At 37.7% G+C, this 24593-nt stretch overlaps 1 protein-coding gene across 2 annotated transcripts in view; it reads left to right on the top strand.

Annotated features, from left to right (window-relative positions):
* DNAJC5 (DnaJ heat shock protein family (Hsp40) member C5) overlaps positions 1–24593 on the top strand; it is a 67130-nt gene that overhangs the window by 32583 nt on the left and 9954 nt on the right. For both annotated transcript variants that reach the window (XM_060771914.2, XM_060771913.2), the window contains exons 2-4: positions 2867–2957; positions 18595–18712; positions 23882–24095. In XM_060771914.2, the coding sequence (XP_060627897.1) occupies positions 18603–18712; positions 23882–24095 (324 nt within the window). In that variant the 5' untranslated portion in view covers positions 2867–2957; positions 18595–18602. The remainder of the gene's footprint in view (positions 1–2866; positions 2958–18594; positions 18713–23881; positions 24096–24593) is intronic.

Genomic DNA, 24593 nt, shown 5'->3' with positions numbered 1-24593 from the left:
CTTAAATGTCCCAACTAGCTTTGAATGCCAAGATTTGCTATTGTCAACCTATTGTGGCAGTTCTCATGTAACTGATTGTCAGCCTGGCATATGATGCAGTTAAAAAAATAAAGTCGTTTTCAGAATTTGTAGTTTTACATATTTTGAGACATTCTATGAAAACTGAAAAATCAAGGACTGGGAACCTAATTCCGATACCTGAAATGTTCCTTTCAAAGAAAGTGGATTTCAATGCATTAAATCTGCTCTTTGTGGAAAATGTGGTTTATGGAGATGTAATCAGAGTATCTGAATAACACAAAAGGATTATACAGTCAGCTATATACAGCTTTATTTCATTCCCAGCCTCTCTTCACATACTAAAAAGATAAAAGCTATGGCTTCCATTTCAGCCTTGTAGTGGGGAGACCATTGTAAATACTCATTCTTCTTTTATTTCTTCATTAAGCATTTTTGTAACTGCTAGAGACTTTTCTTAGTTTTAGTCCCTTGTATAGCCATTCTTTAGCTCATGGGGAGAAAGCAGCATCAGAGAACCATCTGGCTATGTTCCTGTGCTCAGACATAAAATAAATTACAGCAGAACTGAGACTTTTGGTGAATCTCGAAGCTGATGTAATCATTTAGCATCTAGCAATGATGACATAGCTGGATATTTTTCTGATTCTGCCCACTGCCAACAAGGTGCAGCATGGACATATTATGCAGTGTATCTGGCTTTCGAGGCTGTATGGTGAGTTGAATGATTTGGGGAAAGGAACACGAATCTTTACCATGCCAAAAAAAGACATACATAGGCATGAAGAAAACATGAGAATGCCTATGTTTCTTACAGGATTCAGGTCTCTGTGTGTTCATTAGCTAAATGAAGTTTTGTCATTGCATATTAATTGTGAAAACAGAGCACGGTGTCAGTGGCATTGGTCCTTTTAAGCCCTGCTTTCTCCTATGCTGTGAAAGACATGCATGAAACTGCATTCAGGGTCCATTTGATTTATATGAACTGAAATCTCTTCCTGGAAGAATATCAAATTTAATGAATGTACATAGTCATATATAAGTCTAGAAATTTTAGTCAAATTGTCTACCCCCAAAACCTGGATTGACATATCTATGGGTCAATATAAGTGCAGCTTCTTAAAACAAGGAAGCATCTCTGAGTAGAGTTAGTGAAAGGCAAGTGCTTAATCTCTCCAGGAAGAAACTAAGAGAAGTACAAACTTTCTACACTTTGCTGTGATGCCACGTTTAGCCTTTTTGGATGTCTGAGAAAATGGTGGCAATGGTCAGGGATGGATGGCTCTCTGTGGCATTGTTAGCATTTCCCCCTCTCTGTGGAATGACTCTTGTTCCAAAACATTGGAACAAGAGCAAGAAGTCTAGATATAAAGCATTTGGGAGGGGGGATTAAAAATTAATCTAAAAAAAGAATAATTATTTCAGGAATATAGATTTCCTTCGAAAGAAGGTACATACCAAGCAATTAATCCGAATCCATTTCAAATTGACCTTAAGTTAATCAACAAATGTGATGTCTTCATTTATATCTAAACTGTTCTTTCTGTTAAGGTTTACTCCCATCTCCACAGATGTTTTACCTGTTGATCCTGCAAACATAATAAATCAGCATTTGCAAGGCTTGTTAAACAGGCTGATTTTCTTATTTTATGAAATACAGCTGAAGCATTTCCATTGTAAAACACTGCACATTGTTACTGACAGATTCCTGAAAATGTTAGTTGGCGTTCAGATACCTCTTACTATGGCCAAAGTTTTCATGTTCCCAACATTGAGCTAAGGGGACCCCATTTGGGTTGGGACCCCATTTGGTTCAGGACTCACAGTTTAAGAAGCAGTATAATAGGATGGATCCAAGCTGTTTCTAATTTCCATAAACTGCTGCTAATAGGTTAATGGAATATCATTATAAGTTTTATAATTTATATTCATAATGCTATGTTTGATCTAGGCTCTTTTTTTTGCTAAAAAATTTAAGAAAAAAAAATCACCTTAAAATATATAAAAATCTAAATTCTTTGAAAATTAAAGAACTGGTTTCTGCTAACTATTTGCATGAAAAAGGGTTTTGCCAAAAAACCCACCATGGAATGTTTGTTCACTGAATCTGAATGTTTGCATTGAGTGAACAAAATAGTTGTATTGTAAGCATCCTAACCTGAATTGCTATTTAGTAATTAGTTATTAAACAGAGAGCCATAGTTGGACTGTAGTTGTGAGCGTTGGACTATGGCTCCGAATACCAGTATTTGAATCCCCATTTAGCCATGGAATCCTACTTACGGTAGTATTGATTGTATCAGAAGCAAATTGAGAATACAGTTATAATGCATTAAAAAAACCCCCACAAAGTTAAAAACTTGACATTATACTAAATTTCCTTTGACCAAAACCTGGCCACTTGGAGTGCTTCTGATGTTGCTGTAAGAAGGTCCTCCATTGTGCATGTGATCGGGCTCAGACTATATTGTAGTAGGTGGTCTTTGGTTTGCTCTTCTTCACACTCGCATGTTGTGGACTCCACTTGGACCTACTTAGTCACCCTGGATAAGTGATACTTCCTTAACTTCAGAAAAAGGTGAAGGCAAACCCTCTTAGAACCTTACTGAGAAAACCCCAGAATAAGTTTGTCTCAGGGTTGCCATAAATTGGGAATGACTTGGACACATATTAACATGTTTCTGATGAAGGGTAAAAGCTTTTTAAATCTGTTGTATAGTATGAAAACTATTCTTATTCATTTAGCTGTATTGTTAAAATATGTTCCCTTTCACAACTACTCTACCCTCATGCATGGTTCATGTTCAGTTGTCTAATATATTCTGACTTCCCTGTGTTTTGTCCATAGGTGAATCCTTTCCTGAACTCTTGAAGGCTGACTTTTTAGGATCCCATATCCAGGATCCAGCTGGCTATTTCATAAGGACGGATTTATTAAGGCAAGTGAAGCCTCTTAGTCTCTTCTTAGAGTTCAAAAATGTCAGGTCACCAGCTGACAAAGGAGCAGAAGCAGAATAGCATTTGGTTTTCTTAATCAGTGGCAAGTGGAGATATTAAAATGTATTATGACCGTTGTGAAAAGCAGAGGGTGAACACTCTTTCTAGTTGCCACTACTCACCTTAATCTGTGTAGGTTAGGTTTACACATAAGCACAGTAACCTTGAAATGTGCCACCTTGAAAGTACTGTTCTTAATTAGTATGAAGCAGATGGGTAGATGTATAATCCAGCGTGACACTATTTGTTAATTGCCATCAAGTTAACTTCAACTTATTGCAGGCCCTGTGAATGTGACACCTCCAAGTGTCCTTGTATCTTGCTAAAGTCTTGAAAACTCAGGGTTCTGGTTTCATGGATTGAACAATCCATTTGTGATGCAGCCTTTCTCTTTTAATAATGCTATCTTGTGATATTAACCTTTGTTTTGTTATTAGTCACATTACTGAATTGTTATCGCTTTGTTTTTCTTATTCAGATACTCAGTCCTTTTTTGTTTTATTAATTTCAGCCCATCCTTATTGCATGAAGTTGGCGGGAGGCTACAGTTTTGTATAGAGAATGAATTACTCTTTTTAAAAAATTGTTTTTATTGCGTACATTTTTGAAGGGGGTACATAAAAAAAATCAGGATTCAATCAGTAACGAGGGAATTAATGGGGAAATAGGGAATGGGGGATGAGCACAAGAAAAAAGAGGGAAAAAATAAGGAAAAGGGGTGTGTGTGTATATATAAATAATTATATATGTATGTATAAAAATACACACACACACATATATATCTGTACATACAAAACAAAATTAATCAAAGGGATTGGGGATGGATTTTAGAGGGATAGTACAATGGGTTATGGTAAAGGATGGGGGGGTTGTTTGTTCTCCAGTCCATTCAGCAGGGAGTTTATTTCCTGTTTCCCTATTTTTTTCCTTTTTGTTTTTCTCAACATATTCTGTAAAAGAATGAATTACTCTTGACAAAGTGCTCCTAATCCACAAGATGATAGATCTAATATAGTTTGTACGAACATAAAGAGATTAGAGTTCACTTGTTTCATAGCATCTTTAAGTGTACACAGTTTAACAAATCAATAATAAAGTAGGAAGGGTGCATTCAAACTTGTGCGCCAGCTGTGCCTGTACCTTGGGAAGTCAGACTTGACCACGGTGGTCCACGCTCTTGGTACATCCAGGATATACTACTGCAATGTGCTCTACATGGAATTACCTTTAAAGACTGTTTGGAAGTCAGATAGTCCAAGGAGAGGCAGCTAGGTTAATAACTGGGGTGGCATACAGGGAGCACACAACTCCCATGTTACATCAGCTCCACTGGCTGCCTGTTTGCTACTGGGGACAAATCAAAGTGTTGGCTTTGGCCTATAAAGCCGTAAACGGGTCCGGCCCAGTTTACCTGTTGGAACGCACCACCATGAAGATTAAGATCTTCTGAGGAGGCCCTGTTCCTGGTCCCGCCATTGTCACAGGCGTGTTTGCCGGGGACGAGAGACAGGGCCTTCTCAGTGATTGCCCTTCGGCTATGGAACTCCCTTCCTGGCAATATTAAATCAGCCCCCTCCCTCCTGTCCTTCAGAAGGATGGTGAAGACCTAGCTGTGGGACCAAGCCTTTGGGGCAGTGCAATGAGGCAATAATAGAATAATGTCCTGACATGGTTTTTAAGCAACCGATTTTAAAGTGGATATAAGTGATTTTAATGTTTGTGTATATTTATGTTTTTTATGTCCCAGCATTGAATGTTTGCCATATATGTGTGGTGCTCTGCCCTGAGTCCCCTGCAGGGTGAGATTGGCGGAATAGAAATGCTTAAAATAAATAAATAAATAAATAAAAATAAGACCTGAAGACTCAACCTTAGCTTTGAAAGCAAATGCAGGAGTTTCTGGTGTTTAATATAATAGTATTTTCGAAGGCTTTCATGGCTGGAATCACTGGGCTGTTGTAGGTTTTTTCGGGCTATATGGCCATGTTCTAGAGGCATTCTCTCCTGACGTTTCGCCTGCATCTATGGCAAGCACCCTCTTAATATAATAGTAGCTTTGAATCTAGAAAGCAGAAGTGGTATGTTCCATTTCTTAAGACTTAGAGGGAGTGCTGTGCACACATCAGGCAATATCCGTTAGAATAACAGTCCTAATAAAAGTATGCTTAACAGTTTGTGGTTAAGATTAAACAATTTGAGGTTGATGTTTTGACTTTGCCAAACTCTCCTGTTCCAGCTTCTAGCAATAACAGACATAATTCTTTATGTAAGTAAGGATATCTTCAGGTGTATGCATACAAAACTGGCATAATTTGATTTAGAGTAATATCTATGCAACTGCATATCTGCTGTTGCTGAAGATCCCCATTGGTTATAGACCTCAGTCTACTATGTAAATTCATATTTAATGGGTGATAGGGCTGCAGATGGACCAGGTCAATTGAGTAAGGGTGCTTAGACTGAAATAATTTGTGAAACTATCTAAGAGATTGTGATGAACTCTAAAAATGAATTGATTTTTGAATATGCAACATGGCTATTAGAATGAGAAAGTTTTGGTTGTGTTAAAATTACCCTACTTCAGTAGTTTTTTCAGACTATAATAGTAGTTTATGTCACATTCCTGGCACAGAGATGAATGTTAATAGCCAAGACTTCTTGAGCATCCTGAGATCATAAATAGTTGCTTTTTTTAAAAAGCATCTTTATTATGTAAAACACTTAGTACAACCAATTTCTTAATATTTCAAATGGAAATAATACACATCCAAAAATGGGCTGACTCATTATATCGCTTCTAGGTAAAAATTGGACAATAAAAAGGAAGGCAGTGACAAATTAGTCAATAGTAACTTCCCTCCACTAATTAAGATGTGCTTGAAAAAGAGGTATCATGCTAGTGTTATAATAAACATAGTTTATGAATGGAGGACAGAAATTTTAAAGTTCCGTTTAACCAAATAATTAGTTGCATTCCTTTATAACAGGGTAGGAAAAGTGCAGATCCTGCGGCCCTCATTTGGAACCTGGATTGCATCTTTGTTGTCTCCACCAGCATGATTTTCAAGAGACGAGATCTTCCTTATAGGGATCTGTACATTGCCAATTTTGTTACTTGTATTTATTTAAGTGCTGCATTTTCATTATAAACATGGAAATCCACCGCATGAATGTTGAATTATAACTAGCTATTTCTAGCAACTGATCATTTCAGGATGTTGAGTAGCCTTTTTGTGGAGGAAAATGTGTGGAAAGTATGATTGACAGCTTCAGACATTTCCCCCATCTCTTTCGGCAACCAGACTAGATGGTAATGTGTGTGATGCTACTACCATGAAGTCAGGTATTAAAATGGAAGAGCAGATGTTTGGCATTTCTCTGATAAAGGGGGAATAACTAGCAAGCCAGAGCAGACATGAATGCTAATCTAAATTAAATCTGACAATGTACACTGAAACATTGAGTAAACAATACAAAAACAAGGGATGTAATAAAGAAAGATGGGCCAAGATGAGTTTAGACGCATGACTCCCCACCCCCACCTCCTGTGCTGACTGATCAGATGCCTATAGAGTTTGGTTTGCAGGCAGTTAAGAGTGATGCTGTTTAATCCAGAAGATTACCTTTCTTCATAGCTTTTGGAGAGAAACCACTTCAAGGGAATCCTCTCTAGCTGTAAGGCATAACAGATGGTTCGTGAGTGTGTATCAGTCTCCTTCAAGATGCTGAACAGCAATAGGGCCTGTGAAATAGAACTACTAAAAGGGCTGTTTCTGGTGAATAATATATTTGATCTCCAGTATATATGTGTATTTATGTATGTTTGTATATCACCAGTGCACATCAATATGCTACCTGCAAAAAGTAATCGTCTTCTAGATTTCTCATTTTAATTTATTTTGGTGATCATTATAATTTGTCATCAACATTGCCATCATCCTTGCAATGGGTTGAAACAGTCCAATTAAGTCAGTCACCCCACACTTATTTAAATGGTAAGAGACCACTCATAGACTGTCACTCATAGCCGAGTATGACTGTCTTCCAAGTGTAGGGTCTTGGTGATGGATTTGTAGGTGACTGTAGAGACCTATTCTTGATCTGCATGTTTTTTCACGGTGAGGAAATCAAACTCAGTAAGAGACCAGAGCATTGTCAAAAAGTGGAAATGGTTGAAATGTGGAAATCAATCTCTTTTTTAGCTTGCGATTAATTTTGATTGCTGAAAACTGTAAAAAATGCAGTATATAAATAATTATAAGCAATACTATACAGGGCAAGAGATGCACAGTGAAGTACATAAGATAGCATGGAGTTGATTAAAAGAAGAAAAACAGCATGTGGTCACAAAGTGTCATGTAAACATGACAAAAGAGTGAATTACATGTTGAAAATACAGACTCTGGGCATGATTCAAGAATGGGTTGTCGACAAGAAGGGCATGCCTAGCCCAACACTTTCACTGGATATGACTTCTCCAGCTGGTATAGCAGGCAGCAATGGAACTCTACCTCAAACTTTGCAGTTTAAAGGACCACATAACGGATGGACGTGATGCCAGAAGGCATCAGGGAATTTTCTCCTTCCTCTTGGAGTAGATCAGTGGTTCTTACCTGTGGGCTGCAGACCACCAGTGAGCCACAAGGACGAAAATCTGGTTCGTGAGCCTCCTTCCTCTTTATTTTATTTTATTTCTACTCCTTTCGTGCCGCCTACCACACTTTCCCTGTTGCTGACCATGGCATATGTTCTGTATTAGTAACTAGAGCTGATGTGGTCTACTCAAGGCAATTTTCTGAAGCAGCACCCCAAACCAAATCTAAAGTGATCAAAAATTGATTCATAACTTTGGGTACTAATGTTGGAGAGTGGTCCCTGGTCAGAATAGTCCCTGGTCAAGTAGCCTGGTCAAAGTGGTCCTTGCTAAAAGTGACCCCTGGTAAAAAGAAAAAAAAGAAAAAAAGGTTGGGAACCACTAGAGTAGATAATTGGATTGGCAATATTTGTGATACAGAGGCCGAACAACTTTGGGATGGAGACACAAGTTCCCAGAGATGCTCTAAATTGAACATGCATTTCTAGCATGACAGTGCTGTTCAGGCTGTGTCAGTTTGTAACTCAAGAGAATAAAGAGGGCCCTTTGTGGTTCAGTGTTGCTCTATGTATGATGTATTCTTGGGATTTATGAAATACAATATGGACATCCTGTCAGGGCTATGTGCCTTCATATCCCTCACAGGATATGAGAGCACATCCTAGAACATGAAGCACAAAAACCTGTGTTTGTCAACCTTTGGGGCAAATTCTGATGCTGGTTAATCGCACAAGGCATTCATGTCTTTTAGCAAGTTTTTTGAATCTTAGATTCCTTCCTCAGGTATGTTAAAGATTTTTTTCAAGCCCGTGTACCTCTGCAGGTTTCCCTTTGGTATGTTTTTAATATAATTAACAAGCAAACCTTGCTCCTGCTTCACGAAATTTCTTCCCTTTTAGAAGAGAAATCTGGAAAGTTTTGGTTTCATGGTCTGATAGTAGAGAAGAAACATAGCTGTATGTTGAATTGCTTGGTATTTGTTTTTGTGATCCAGTGTATGTGTGATTTAAAAAGAAGTACAGTCAGAGATATAATATGAAACTGACATGGTGTGGTAGTTTGAATGTTAAAATAGGAATCTGGGAGGTCAGTGTTTGAATCACTGCTCCTCCATGAAATTCCATTGGCTAACCTTCAGCAAATCTCACTTTCTCAGACTTAGAAATGCCAGTGGCAGACTTCAGAGCAAATCTTGCCAAGAAAACCCTTTAATAGAGTTTCCATAAGTTATAGTCCTTGTATTCATCCACTTTTTAAATCCATAGATGGTTTTGTCATGTAATTAATAAAGCATGTGAGTCAGAAATGTATAGGTTTCGGTTGTATTACTTTCAGGATTGTGCAGAATGTTGTATTTTCCTGTTCAACCACTGCCGCAACCAAAATATCGATAGTAACGCATTCACATCAGATAGATCAAAGTCAGTTTATTATCACATTAATGTTTCATTGATAACCAATCATTAATGCATCAATGCAACAGCCAGATACTAATCGCAAACTGATATTTCAGGGTGTACAATATTTTCTTGGAATTGCCGTAAAGCGAAATTTCAGTATTGTTATCCAGTTCAGTTTGCTGCTGCAGTACTTTTTAGATCCCCCCTGCATATTCAATATCACCTACCTTCATATTACTGAGTCCAACATATTGCAGTTTTTCTCCATAGCTAGGAAGCAATACAAGTCTACATCTTATTTCTAACAAACATTAAATATTAGTATTTATATATATTTCTCCTGTATTGCATAGCAAAATCTCTCAATTCCTTTAGCATTTTCCAGTGTCTTTTAGAACTAGTTAGAAGTATTGATCTGTAGTGACTTTAGTTGACATTTTGTAGCTTATAAAAATGGTCATGTGTACTTGGGGGCAAAATCAGATTTACCGTTGTACGTCAGTGTAATTCCTAAAATACCCTATTTACTCGGATCTAATGCTCACCTTTTTTGGCTAAATTACCTTGCCAATTAAATTCAATTGCCCTCAATGGTGCAGTGGGTTAAACCACTGAGCTTCTGAACTTGCTGATTGAAAGGTTGTAGGTTCGAATCGGGGTGAGCTTCTGCTGTTAGGTCCAGCTTCTGCCAATCTAGCAGTTCGAAAACATGCAAATATGAGTAGATCAATAAGTACTGCTCTGGCAGGAAGATAACGGCGCTCCATGCAGTCATGCCGGCCACATGACCTTGGAGGTGTCTACGGACAACGCCGGCTCTTTGGCTTAGAAATGGAGATGAGCATCAACCCTGAGAGTCGGACACAACTGGACTTAATGTCAGGGGACAACCTTTACATTTGCCAAAATTAGGGTGTACATTAGATTCAGGTTCTTAGGCGATCCCTCGTAGTCCGAGGATGATGGTCCTCCAAGAGTGGTAACCTGGGGATGGGTCCGGAGGTGACTGTGGAGCCCTATTCTTGATACGCATCTTCTCCCACATGAGGGCATCGGTTTCCAGGTGGGAGGCGGTCCTGGTCAGGGTTGGCTTGATGCGCCTTCCTCTTGGCAATTAGATTCACATAATATTGTAATCTTACTACTGAAACAAAGTAAAAGTGGAACTCCTTCAGGAGCTACACCTGGAGCTCCTATTTGAGGGACATCATCTCTGATTTCATTGCCATAGCTCAATGCTATGCAATCCAGGAATTTGTAGTTTGGTAAGGCATCAGCATTCTTTGGCAGAGAAGGCTCAAGACCTTGTCAAACTTCAGGCCCCATTTTTCCATAGCATTGAACCAAGACAATTATCATTCTATAGCATAGATGCATCCCAAGGTTTTCATTTTGGCCTCTAGATCCCAAGAATTGACTGTTTTAGTTAAATAATGGTAATATTCTTCAGGTAAAACTCTTAGGCTCAAGAAACATGGTGCTGCCCAGGTGGAAGTGAAAAATTACCTTTAGACAGAGCTTACATTAATCTTTGACACATTTTCAATGTCACACTTGAATGGAGAAATACATTTTTGCAAGATAATATTTCTGCTTTTTATCTCCTGTAATTTCATTTTTCCCTCTCTTATCAACTTTTATTTCCCGGTGGGCTCCGCCTGCCCCCAGGATGCATTATCTGCTGATTTGCCTCTGGTATGGAGAGAATCCAGTTCTTTTTTGAAATATAGAGCTGAGTTTTGCTTTGTTTTTGAACGTATTTTCTTAAAAGTACATAAGCTCATGGAATTGAAGAGAGATAGTTAATCTGGCTGAGAGCCGAGCGCTTTAAAAATACCTTTCACAAGCGCCTATTTAATCTAGTGTGGGCTCTCTGAAATGACCTAATCCAAAAATAGCTGGCAGTCTGTCTTCTTGCAGAGTATTTACTGCTGAAGAATGGAAGGTGGTGATCTCCTGGCTTTGTCAGAGGTCTTGTGTAGTCAATTGTGCGCTTGATTATGGACAGGGTCAGGTTTTTAAAATTTGGAGAGAATTTTTTAGTGATTTCCCCTCAAATTCAGCTGATATTTATGCAAGAAAATTGGCTCTTTTGCGTCAAATGTCTTCAAAGTTTGAATTGTGCACAGATTCTGTCATCAATAAAAATAACAAATCATATTTTAATGTAGATTTGAGCTTTGCCCAAAGAAATAATATGTTTTAGCACTGAGCAGTTTGGAAAAATCACTTGTTGCCATACTGTCTAAATGACTAGATCAGTGGTTCTCAACCTGTGGGTCCCCAGGTGTTTTGGCCTACAACTCCCAGAAATCCCAGCCAGTTTATCAGCTGTTAGGATTTCTGGGAGTTGAAGGCCAAAACATCTGGGGACCCAAAGGTTGAGAACCACTGGGCTAGATGGTGGAGGGTTTGTGGAGCTAAGCTCATAGGCACCATTCAGTTGTCAGTAGTGTAGTTGCTGTCCTTCTTTAAAATGTCATGACAGACTTGCCCGAAGGAGCAAGAAATACTTTTCTCTATCCATTGCATTTTAATACTTCAGGCAGAAGGAAAAAGTGTTTTCTCCAGAAATACATGTTAGAGCAATGTTGCCTGACTAGTTTGGTGTTTGCTGCACAGTTTTATCTTTTCCCCCATTTCATAAAGCCATAGTTTCTAAAAAGTGACTTCCACCTAAATACTTTAAAAGGCACTAGGTTCTGTGTGATCTTGGAAGCTATGTAGGGTCAGATCTGGCTAGTACTTAGATAGAAGACTGCTAATTAACACCAAATGTTGTGGGCTATATATGAGAGGAAGAAACTGAAAGAAAAAAAATCTTTTGAGATTCCTTGCCTAACCATATGAAATTCATGGGGTCATCATCAGTTGACAGATAGCTTGAAGGCACAGACAACCACAGAGTGGATTCACGTTGACTCACACCCATGCTGGTACTGTGAGAAATAAGCCCTTGTACAGGTAAGCATTATCAGTTGAAAGTTGATTCAACTTAGAAGACAATAGAGGAAAAGCAACAATGATCATTTGGGCTAGGGACCTAGGGTGAGTTATAGATCTAGAAACCTGGGAACTACTCTGGAAGAAAGAATTCAAATTTACAATAGCGGGGTCAATTAGGGAAAAATTATACAAAATGTTTTATAGAAGTTATACCACACTGGCCTTACTCACAAAAATAGATATATTTATTTATTTATTTATTTCCCACATTTCTAACCCGCCCTTCTCAATCCCCGAGGGGGGGACTCAGGGCAGTTTACACCGGCAACAACACAATGCCACAAGATAATGCAAATATAAACAAATATAACAACAGTTTAAAACAGTAAATAGAACTTTAAGTTAAAACACATTAAAAACATAAATCTCAACAAGATAGGTGCAGGAGATGTAAAATGAAGGGAGGAACTTCCTTTCATATGTGGTGGTCATGTGAGAATGTTCAAGGATTTTGGAGTAAAGTAAACAAATAAAATGTTGTGCAATAAGATGAAAAGGAATTCAGGGATGTGTTTGCTGGGCTTGTTTAGGGAAGACTTCAATAGCCCAATACAGTTGTGCGGCAGCAAGAATGACAATTGCTAGGAATTGAAAAGGGATTGGAAATATTATTCATTTATTTACCGTATATACTCGAGTATAAGCCGACCTGAATATAAGCCGAGGCACCTAATTTTACCACAAAAAACTGGAAAAACATTTTGACTCGAGTATAAGCCGAGGGCGAGAAATGTAGGTGCTACTGGTAATCATCAGGAGGTTAAATGTTTTTGAGTATTTACATAAAACTGTAATTTAAGATAAGACTGCCCAACTCTTGATTCAACCAGTATTCTAACCTCCTTCAATGTAAATGTGCTTACCTATTACCTATAATGATAGAATAAAATAATAAATATAATAACAGAGTAAATAATGGACATTTAATAATAAAAATAGTAATAATAATAAAGTAATAAATGTAATAATAACAATAATAGAGTAAAATAATAAATGTAATAAATATAATAATACAATAAAATAATGTAAATGTAATAATAATAGAGTAAAATAATAAATGTAATACAAGTAATAATAGAGTAAAATAATGTAAATGTAATAATAATAATAATAGTAGAGTAAAATAAGGAATGTAATAAAAATAATACTAATAGCAGAGTAAAATAATAAATAACCTTAACTTGAGTATAAGCCAAGGGGATTTTTTTTCAGCCTAAAAAAAGGGGCTGAAAAACTAGACTTATACTCGAGTATATACAGTATTTATTTATTATTTACTTCATTTCTACTCCAGATGATAAACGAATGGATTACATGCAAATGGCCAAGATATTTCATAACTCGGCAGGCTGAAGAGTTCCTAAAGAGATGGAAATGGGCAATGAAATATTTGGAAGTAGAGTTAAAGAAGTGAATGATAAATAGTCACAAGAGGAATTTGTGGGCAAACACGATAGAAGGGTAAATGAGTAATGTTATAGACACCACAGTGACTACAGATGGAAGTCAAGGTGTGGGGTGGACGGGTGTGTGGGATAAGGATTAACTTTGTGTAGGATGTGAGCAAGAGGGATGTCTTACATATGGTTGTGTGGATGTCATGTGTGTTATGTGTATTGTGTGTGTTTATCACATTTTTTAAATTTTAATTAAAAAAAAAGAAAAAGTTGATTCTGTCCTATCATCAAGATTCCAAGTATTGAAATAAATGAGTTGTAGTAGTGGCTTGCCTACTACACTATGACTCTGGAGACCAGGATTTTAATCCCCACTTGGCTTTGTAACTCATTGGATGATCTTTGGCATGTCAGACTCTGTCACCCTCAGAAGACAATGGCAAACCTCTTTAGAACATGTCTCATCAAGAAAATCCTATGATAGGTCCGCTTTAGGGTTGCCATTGCCTGGGAGCAGCTTGAAGAAACACAACAACAAGAAAAGGTCTAAAGTGTAATCCAATCTCATCACTCCCCATGACTCGTATCCTTCTTTGTTCAGTTCTGCATGCTAGCCACAACATCCCAAGTCTGAAATTATCTGAATCAAAAATATGTTAAGGACTCTCTCCTTATGAGTCTGCTGGTGTATACTCAAGTTGTTAAGCCCATTTGATGGTATTCTTGCACTTGGAGGTTTACTGAATGGAGAATGAAGGTTGTGTCTTCTACAGCACCTGGACTATAAAGTTGTAAAACATGGTATTCTGGTAGAAGTCTGTTTGTCTCTCTATTGATGGCTGTACCTGAAATTTAATCCTGGCTATTTCACAGTTAGTTTTCTTGTGGTGTGTTTATATCAATATTTTTAAATCCATTCTTTTTTAAATTTGCATTTTTGAAAGAAAGGCAGGACATAAATATATGTGTGGGTAGGGTCATCAGGAAAAAGCAGGCTCTCAAATAATGATATAGCGAATGATCTGAGTCCTCTCTCTTTCCTTTTGCAATTCCCTTACACTTTTGTACAGTTTTTATCTTGTCCTGATAGTTTAGAGTTAAACAGCTTTGGAATAAGCTTTTTTTGTTGGCTTTTAAAAAGAAGCATAAAATAGACTTGTGTTTTTTATTTGGTTGCTTTTGTAGAGAATGTGCTTGTGAGATGTGATTGATAAATGGAATGGCCCTGGATTATGATTTGGATGGCGTGGTTTTAATTGATGTTTTAATAATCGATGTTTTAACTGTTTGGTTTTTAATCATAATTGTTTATTTTATGGACATACATGTTTATGGCATCGAATTGCTCCCTGTTGTAAGGCTGCCTTGAGTCCCCTTTGGGATAAGAAGTGCAGGGTACAAATGTGGCAAATAAATAAATAAATAAAGATTTTGATGTTTAACACCTTCATGGAGCATTATCTTTCCTAGTTTATATTCTTTTAGATATTGATGACTACAACTTCCCTTATTCTTTTTCATTGCTTATGTTGCCTGGCTATGATGAATCAATCCAATATATTTTGAAGACCTTAATTTGGGAAAGACTGTACTAAGATGTAGTTTATCACAATATTTAATGGAATAATACACAAAAAATATTTGGTTCATGCACCCCCATTTTTCTAGCATGGGAAAAAAAGAGTTGAGGAGCATATCTTGTAAATCACCTGTCTTTTTATGTGCTCCTCAGGTCTAACAGAATTGTGGTTAGGTTCTTGTGGGTTTTTTCGGGCTATAGGGCCATGTTCTAGAGGCATTTCTCCTGACGTTTCGCCTGCATCTATGGCAAGCATCCTCAGAGGTAGTGAGGTCTGTGGTTAATTGTGGTTAACTGTAAGTAAGCCCCCTTCGACACAGCTGTATAAAATCCACATTGAACTGGATTATGTGGCAGTGTGGACTCTGATAACCCAGTTCAAAGCAGATATTGTGGATTATTTGCATTGATATTCTGGGTTATATGGCCGTGTGGAAGGGCCCTAAGTTTCCTTGAAACAAACTGGTTTCAACTGAGTTTATGCAGGTTGCTTTAGCTAGTCGTACTTAACAATTACTATGTTTTGGGATGTAAATCACACAGTAAACCTCTCTTTTTCTAAAACCAAAGCATATTTCCATAGTGGCATTGTCAGGGGCTGCCCTGCTTTATAAATTCATTCACCAAATGACTATTTTCACCATGCTTAATTACGCTTGCCAGTTGAAAATCGGTGGACATTCTGCTGCAGAGAAATTGATATATGGTAATTACCTAAATCAAATAATCTAATGGCAGAACAAAAAACTAACTACAATAAGAAAAAATGCTGGCAACACTAATGACCTTTGCACTGAAAAAATCAGGGGAGTGTGTTATCTAAAGGCTCACAGTCTTGTAACATGCTATATCATCATTTTAGTGTTTGGTCATAGTATGTAGCTGGTAGGAAGATTGATTTTGACTCTCCATCCAACCAGTTCTTGCTGGGTGCTGGAATTTGACAAATTCAATATATTTGTAAACATTTATACCTGGCTTTCCTTATTAGGGGTTTTAGAGCTGCAAAGTAATAACTGTGCTGGATTTTGAACCTGAAATGAATAAAGAAATATGCCCAGGAGTTGTTGTCTCATTGCGTAGATACCTATATCACGCTAGATGCATGAAATGATTCCTAGCCACCCGGGACAGAAAGAAATGTCAAATTGCTTCTGCAAAATCTGAATTTGCTTTTCAGGCTACATTAACATGCTAGACAGACTTTGCATCTGTTGTGAATTTCTGCAGCCTTGAGCCATCTGATACATCCTTTCATACCTGGCATTATGAATAATGATTGAACATTTTGCTGCCCTTTAACTATGTAGGTGCTGTGTGCTTAAGCATTTTACATCTATTTTAGGTTTCCGAAAGTGATGCTTAAGATGTGTTCTAATTATTGACTCACCAGATGGCAGTGGGGTTTCATGTGTCTTCTTGCTGTGTTTCAGCAGGAACTTGCCTCACATTAAAATACAGGTTTTTCTTGCTCTGGATTTTTAAATAGGTTCTTTCTGGAATTCCACTTATTTTTGGCTACCCCATATTTTGAGATGCAACTGTGAGGGCCTTCAACACAGCCCTATAATCCAGAATATCAAGGCAGAAAATCCCACAATATCTGAACGGGGTTATCTGAGTCCACACTGACAAATATTCCAGTTCAAAGCAGAACATGTGAGGGTTGTGTGGAAGGGCCCTGAGCTAACCATTGTCTCTTGATTTATATTATTATGCAGTCACTACAGGGCCAGTATGTAGAATGCTATTAATGCTAGGTCTGCCAAAGTAAATTAAAGTCTCATTGCTCATGGAAAGAAGAAGTAACCTTCCTTAACAGAGATCATTTGCAAGTCATAATAAAACTATACTGATTTTGGTATGTCCATCTAGAAGACTTTATTTACAATTTTGTCTGTCCGACACTAATAATAATATCATTGAAAGTTTTACTCCAAGTGTCAAGCCAGTTGGCCTTAAGAGGGTGGGCAGCTTAGTTTGTGAAGATAAGTAGCCAAGATATCCCAAGCCTTAGAGGGAAAAAAGATGAATAGTTTAAATAGTACAGTCAGAAAGAAGGGGGAGAACCACAAGGCTAAGAGAATGAAATAAACATCTCACGAATGACAATTACCAGTATTCTCTTCTACAAGATATTGTTATGACCATTTGTGCAAATGAATAAATCAAGCTTTTATGTAAGCACTAGCTTGATAGCTAAAGGTAAAGGTAAATATGTGGAATATCATGCAAGAGAGTGAAAAGACTGGTGAAGGAAAAATGATGCATCTTCTGCTCCCCATCTGACACAGAAACCAGGTGGACTACCAGAGAAGGGAAGACCTATCTTGTAGTCTGGCTTACAAACACAGCGGATCTCTGCAGGACATAAGAATTTTTGTTTCTTTCCTCTGAGACTCACAAGCTGGCTAGTAAACATTTTTTAACAGAAAAAAGCATATGTTGGACAGGGCCTTTAGTGCTTACCAGGTTTCATACTGTTATGTTCAGACATGGTGTATCTTGATTGTCATATAGTAGGGATTCAAAATACGGATTGAAAACTACATTATCTTCAAAGCAAGAAGTGTGTGGCACTTTTAAAGTGCACCTTGCTGTGTTCTACTAAAAGACCCAGCAGTGAGCTAGAAGGACAAATTATCAGTAAGTCTGACCCATTATGATCATTGTGTCCTAATGAACAATTATAGTAGCAAAGCATCTTTAAGTAGGTAATGAGAGCCTAACATCCTGCTGTTCTCTTCACTATTTTTCAAATAGTACAAGAAGTAATGAGGAAAGTTCTTTATTTGGACAGTGGATGTGGAGTATGCATGTATCTAGGACTGAGTTGCAGTGGGTTTTTTGTTTGTTTGTTTGTTTTTTACACCTTGGGAGATGTTCTTCCAACTTTACAGGTCTATGATTCTGATATTTTTACTGTTACTATAATGTTTGCATGTTGTGGCTTTTCATTGCAACCAATTACTTTGGGTGGTTTTGAGGGGATCTTCATGGCTACAGAAATACATAGTATGGATTTTAAACTAACCAAGAATTGCAGGGTACATTTTCTTGGAAGATGTTACTTTTAAAACATGCTACAAAAATTGTGGGATTAGAATTTAATATTTAAATACTATTATATTTCTATCATGCTCTTCCTTTGGGAAGCACCATTCATTAATGATGATGATGATGATGATGATGATAATTTTATTTCTTACCCACCTCTCCTCGTAGCTCAAGTTGGGTCGCAGCACAATCAAACACAAATATTGTAGAAGATCCATAAACACACCTATTAAAATGTTGTTCTGTAAAAGAAACGTATTAGAATGTATTTCTATGAAATATATGTTAAATGAAGAAATCCCACTTGATTTTAACAATAAGATTTTCTAAATAAGCTCTCAAAACTTATATGTAGGCCAAAACTGGGGCTTCTCAAAGTTCAAGTTGGGAAATGATGGTGTTATCAGGTGGATTTCACAGCTCAAGAAGAATGTGAATCCTGGTGTTTCCTCTCTAGATCTAGAATTCTGCCCTCTATATGACATTCTTTTTCCTAGGTTACAAACTGAGTTTATTATATATTAAAACTACTTTTCTTCCTTTCAGGTTAACTCATGATGGGAGACCAGAGGCAACGTTCTTTGTCTACATCTGGGGAATCATTGTACCATGTTCTAGGACTGGACAAAAATGCCACCTCAGATGATATTAAGAAATCATACAGGTAAGGTCCAGGCACTCTGAGTGCTTTCTTCGAAAGGATAGGTTGGGCCAGCCAATTCATCATTATTGTTCTACGTGTTTCTGTCTCCATCCTAATTTGATTGGGACTGAGCACTGGAAATGACACAAGTATTTTGATTTACACCAAAATATACATGATGAAGTGATATATGTTTTTGCCATTTGGGGGTGGGGATGAATGGCAGTGGGGATCCACCCCACTTTCCTTACTCAAATGCACTATGTCCTGAGTCCTTTTGGGGAGATAGGGCAGTATACAAATGAAGTTTTGTGGTGTTGTTGTTGCTGCTGCTGCTGCTGCTGTTGTTGTTGTTGTTGTTGTTGAAAAATTGATTGTGAATCCAGAAACCTTCCTAAGCCTAGCTTAATGTATTGCTTCACTTAGTTTAGAATGAACAGAGTAATATTCTTGTTGGTTAAACAATCTGCTCAATAATCTTTCCATCATAATTCAAGTGATTATTGTTTCTGATTGTTTCAATTTAATAGAGTTGACTTCTAATCTCCCGAGTCCTATTTTACTTCCTTTTTGCTAGTAGTTAAGTGTAAACTGTGATAACTTTTTTGTTCACATTTGATATAATAATTACTTTATTTTGTGAGATGAATTAAAGGAAACCTTGAAAAAGTATAATGGAAGAAACTTGGTTAAGCTAGCTTTGTTAATGTTTGGGCATAACTAGCTAAGATAAGCACACAGCAAATCTTTCAGAGTAGTTACAAGGGCAGTCACGAATACTCAGATATTTATTATTTATTCACTGCATTTATATACAGCTTTGCTTACCCCTGGGGGAAGTCACAGCATTGTACATCAAGTAATGGCAAGATTCAGTGCCAACATTTATACAAAACCAATCATAATAACTGAAACGATGACATATTACTATACATTACAACCCTTAAAATCAGACATGAGCCTTGAGTCAGATTTTTAGTTTTGAATCTCTACTAGAAATCACACTTTTAAAAAAATGCTGACTTGTAAATGATAAACATTATTTTTAAGTCAGTTCTTGTGGGGTTTTTTGGGCTACATGGCCATGTTCTAGAGGCATTTCTCCTGACGTTTCGCCTGCATCTATGGCAAGCATCCTCAGAGGTGAGGTCTGCTGGAACTGGGTAAAAAGGGGTTTATATATCTGTGGAATGACCAGGGTGAGACAAAGGGCTTTTGTAAGTTGGGCTAGGTGTGGATCTTTCAACTGACCACCTTGATTAGCATACAATGGGCTGACTGTGCCTGGAGCAAACTCTTCTTGAAAGGTGATTAGATGTCCCTGCCTGTTTTTCTCTCTGCTGTTTTTGCTGTTGCAATTTTAGAATTTTTTTAATACTGGTAGCCAGATTTTGTTCATTTTCATGGTTTCTTCCTTTCTGTTGAAATTGTCCACATGTTTGTGGATTTCAATGGCTTCTCTGTGTAGTCTGACATGGTGGTTGTGAGAGTGGTCCAGCATTTTTGTGTTCTCAAATAAAATGCTGTGTCCAGATTGGTTCATCAGGTGCTCTGCTATGGCTGATTTCTCTGGTTGGAGTAGTCTGCAGTGCCTTTCATGTTCCTGGATTCTTGTTTGGGCGCTGCGTTTGGTGGTCCCTATGTAGACTTGTCCACAGCTGCATGGTATACGGTAGACTCCTGCAGAGGTGAGAGGATCCCTCTTGTCCTTTGCTGAACGTAGCATTTGTTGGATTTTCTTGGTGGGTTTGTAGATTGTTTGTATGTTGTGTTTCCTCATCAGCTTCCCTATGCGGTCAGTGGTTCCCTTGATGTATGGCAGGAACACTTTTCCTCTGGGTGGATCTTCATCTTGACTCTCGTGGCTTGTTCTTGGTCTTGCAGCTCTTCTGATGTCTGAGGTGGAGTCTCCATTGGCCTGGAGAGCCCAGTTGAGGTGGTTCAGTTCATCTTGGAGGAGGTGGGCTGCACAGATTCTTTTTGCACGGTCTGCCAAGGCTTTAATGGTGCTTCTTTTTTGACTTGGGTGATGGTTGGAGTTTTTATGTAGATAACTATCTGTGTGTGACCCAATTGTTGATCTGGTTTGCGGATGACTAGGACATCTAGAAAAGGCAGTCTTCCTTCCTTTTCTTTTTCCATAGTGAACTGGATGTTTGGGTGGATGCTGTTAAGATGTTCCAGGAACCTGTTGAGTTCTTCTTCTCCATGGCTCCAAATGGTGAAAGTGTCATCCACATATCTGAACCATAGTGGGCTTTTTGGTTGCTGCTTCAAGAGCTTGTTTTTCAAAGTGTTCCATGTAGAAGTTAGCTATGACTGGGCTGAGAGGGCTCCCCATAGCTACTTCATTCATAACTACAGCCTTCGACAATACATTATTTTTAAGTTTTTAAGTTGATCAACTTTAATATGTTGCTCTTGGAATTATTATCAGAAACCTATTACTACAGTAATCAGTAATATTCGCAAGATTGAGAGTTTAGAATGTAAATATAGAGGAAAATCAAAGAACAGCCAAACTTTCCATCTTAACCTCTTTAGCTCTGGAAAATTTCTCACCACCTCATTTTTACCTCAGTTCTTTTTGGGACAGTTTATAATAGCTATGTAGATAAGATATGCTGACATGTCCAGAAAGTTGATCTGTCACATTTATGGAGTACAGTATTTTGAATATTTTCTATACTACATTCTTCAGGCATTTTCATAATTCATATTTTGTGAGCATTCTTCTGACTAATAAAACCTTTCCTGTTGTATGGAGGGTAATAGGTTTGATTCATGATCAAATGTTTTCTTGCCAGTTCCCCTTACCACGTTTGTTTTATTGCGTCAGGTCATCAAACGTTTTACTGAGCAGTGAAGGAAACTCCTCTGACTCAGTGGAAAGTCTTGTCTTAGAAACAGATCTTATCCCTAGAGTTATGTTTAGTCTGTTTTCCACACTGAACATTTCAAAGATCATCTTTTGAACTTGCTCTAAACTGTCTTGTCTCAGGGGAAATTAATGTCAGTGTTCTAAAAGGAAGACATCAGTGCAACTGCAGACTTCAGGGAAGTTAAATGCTGTAGTTTACTTAATTTCACACTAGAGGTCAGCAGCAACCTGTGTGTTGAAATTATTTTGGGAGAAAAATAGCTTCTAAATAATCTCTAATATGGGCTAAAACAAAACAGGTTCCAGAAGATAATCTGGGACAGGCAAGTCTCAATTTACATTACAATCATTTGCTACATTTCTCCATTAAAAAAAAGTATCTTCCAGTATAGGGTTGTTGTAGGTTTTTTCCGGCTATATGGACATGTTCTAGAGGCATTGTAGCATTGAATAATTGCCAAAATTGGAAGCCGCTCTGAGTCTTCCTCGGGGTGAGGTAGAGCGGGGCAGAAATATAGTAAGTAAGTAAGTAAATAAATAAAATATTGCAGTCACCCTGTACCTGTGTAGTCACCTGGTGCAAGTGAGGCAAGAATTTGGGGAGTTCTGGAATAAGAAAAGTTGATTGGACTGCTTCCTGTTTCGTTTAGGGGATTAGGAGAAAGCATCTGCAGGCTTGGCATTGCCAGAAAAAAGGGTTTACCTAAAGGGACAAGAAAATGAAATCTTGGAGTTTTAAATCTCTCTGTTTATATGGCAGACTCACAATGAGGAAGTGAGTCAAAATAACAGTGTCAAAAGAATAATCGGCTGACCCTTTGTGCAAGCTTTTAGAGCTTCACTGGCTTCTTTATTGGACAAAAGGAGCTGATGTCCATAACTTCCCAAAGTTTTGGAACTACTGTTTTATATATAGTAGTTGCCTATGTTTGCTTAGCGGCGCAATTGGTTAATTATACAGTTATTACACAAAAAGGTGTTTTATGTGTTTAGAATCAATTTTGCCAAAGAGAATTTTCAATATGATAATGTTGTGTGTTTCATGATCACTGGTTTTGAACAAACAGTTTTGGTTGATATGTGTCCTCCCTAGCCCTATCCAGTTGTGAGTGAATTTATAACTAGGGGCGGCTCGTCCATTACTCAAAGTAAGCGGTCGCAGTACACTTATTTTTGCCAGGGGCGCAGAGGCGTCTCTGTAAATGTCCCTCAACCGCCACTTGAGGAGCACCCCCTCGGCTCACAACAGCCCTAGCAGTCCGGGGGAAGCCTCGGCAACCCATTACGCAAAGTAAGCATGTGCAGTATAGTTGATTTTGCCCAGGGGCACTCTTGAGGTGCTCTTGGGGGAAAATAGACCTTGACATATGTGAGTTGTAGTTACTGGGATGTATAGTTCACCTACAATCAAAGAGCATTCTGAACTCCACCAATGATGGAATTGAACCAAATATGGCACACAGAACTCCCACGACAAACAGAAAATATATATCAGTGATTGGTTGGGGGGGGGGGGGGGGCGCCAAAATACTGTTTGCTTACCGTTGAAAATTACCTAGGGCCGCCTCTGTTTATAACACACATCTTTCCTAACCATTCTGATTTGGACCCATGAGAAATGAAATCTGAAACATCAGAAAAATACAGTTTTGGGAAGGCTGTAATACAAAAGTGATTGTTTATACTTAGATGGTATTTTTCTTAACTTGCAATATATTGAGGGTATTCACATCTTCCTGGATAATAATAATAATAATAATAATAATAATAATAATAACTACTACTACTACTACTACTACTTTATTTTTATACCCCACCACAATCTTTCCAAGGGGACTCGGGGTGGCTTACATGGGAACAAGCCCAAAAATCACAGATTAAAACAACAGCATTAAAATCAATCAAATAAAAACATAACACTGTACAACAATACCGAAAACAATATCATGGCTGAAAACAGAATTGGAGCTGGGTCCAGGATGATGCGATCGTGAAGATATATGGAAATGTTCGTTTTCAAATGCAATATCTTGTTTTGCACAAAAAAATCTTTCTCACAAGACAGATGTTTGTCCAAAGGAAGTGTAATTTGCTGAATGTTATGAGTCTGTGATGAGTAAAGGTTCTCCAAAAATATTAACTAACACAACCTCTGAGGATGCCTGCCATAGATGCAGGTGAAATGTCAGGAGAGAATGCTTCTGGAACATGGCCATACAGCACAAAAAACTTACAGCAACCCAGTATTAACTAACTATTCTAAGTTTTTCACTGAATCTTCATTCTTAATATATTTTTTCTTTCCTTAGGAAACTTGCATTAAAATATCACCCTGATAAAAATCCAGATAATCCAGAAGCTGCAGATAAATTTAAAGAGATCAACAATGCACATGCGATATTGACTGATGCTACAAAACGAAATATCTATGATAAGTATGGTTCCTTGGGCCTCTATGTAGCAGAGCAGTTTGGAGAAGAGAACGTGAACACATACTTTGTGCTGTCCAGCTGGTGGGCAAAGGTGAGTGATGACTACTACGGGCATTCTGTTGGTTTAGAACAACATTTCTCACACAGGTTCTCTCCCATCAACTCCCATCAGAATAATGTGTGACTGAAGGTCATTGTCCAAATCATTGGGAAGGCACCAGTTCAGGCCAGGCTGATTTAGACCAATAACAATCCTGTGTAGTTATAATTAATGATTGAATGCTATCTTGCACTCTCGATGGGTTTCAATGTGTAACTAGAAAGTACATTAAGTTTTGGAGAAAGTCTAGCACTTCAAAATGTTCCCTTGACTTTTAGCTTTCATTTTCTCTCTTTCAGGAAAACTATTTGTGTCTGAATAATATTTCTATAACTTTATTAAATAAATGTCCACCTAATAATCAGATTTGACAATGGGTAGAAAACATGTCTGATAATGCACATATGTTGTAGTAGGTATAATTTCAAAACAATATTGCTTTCTATATGAGAGAAAAACAGACATTTCCTTTTAAATACAGCTCACCCA

The sequence above is a fragment of the Anolis sagrei genome, chromosome 4, assembly GCF_037176765.1.
Source record: "Anolis sagrei isolate rAnoSag1 chromosome 4, rAnoSag1.mat, whole genome shotgun sequence".
Classification (NCBI taxonomy): Eukaryota; Metazoa; Chordata; class Lepidosauria; order Squamata; family Dactyloidae; genus Anolis; species Anolis sagrei.
Note: the sequence above shows the minus strand (reverse complement) of the source record. Positions and strands in the feature narration are given on the sequence as shown.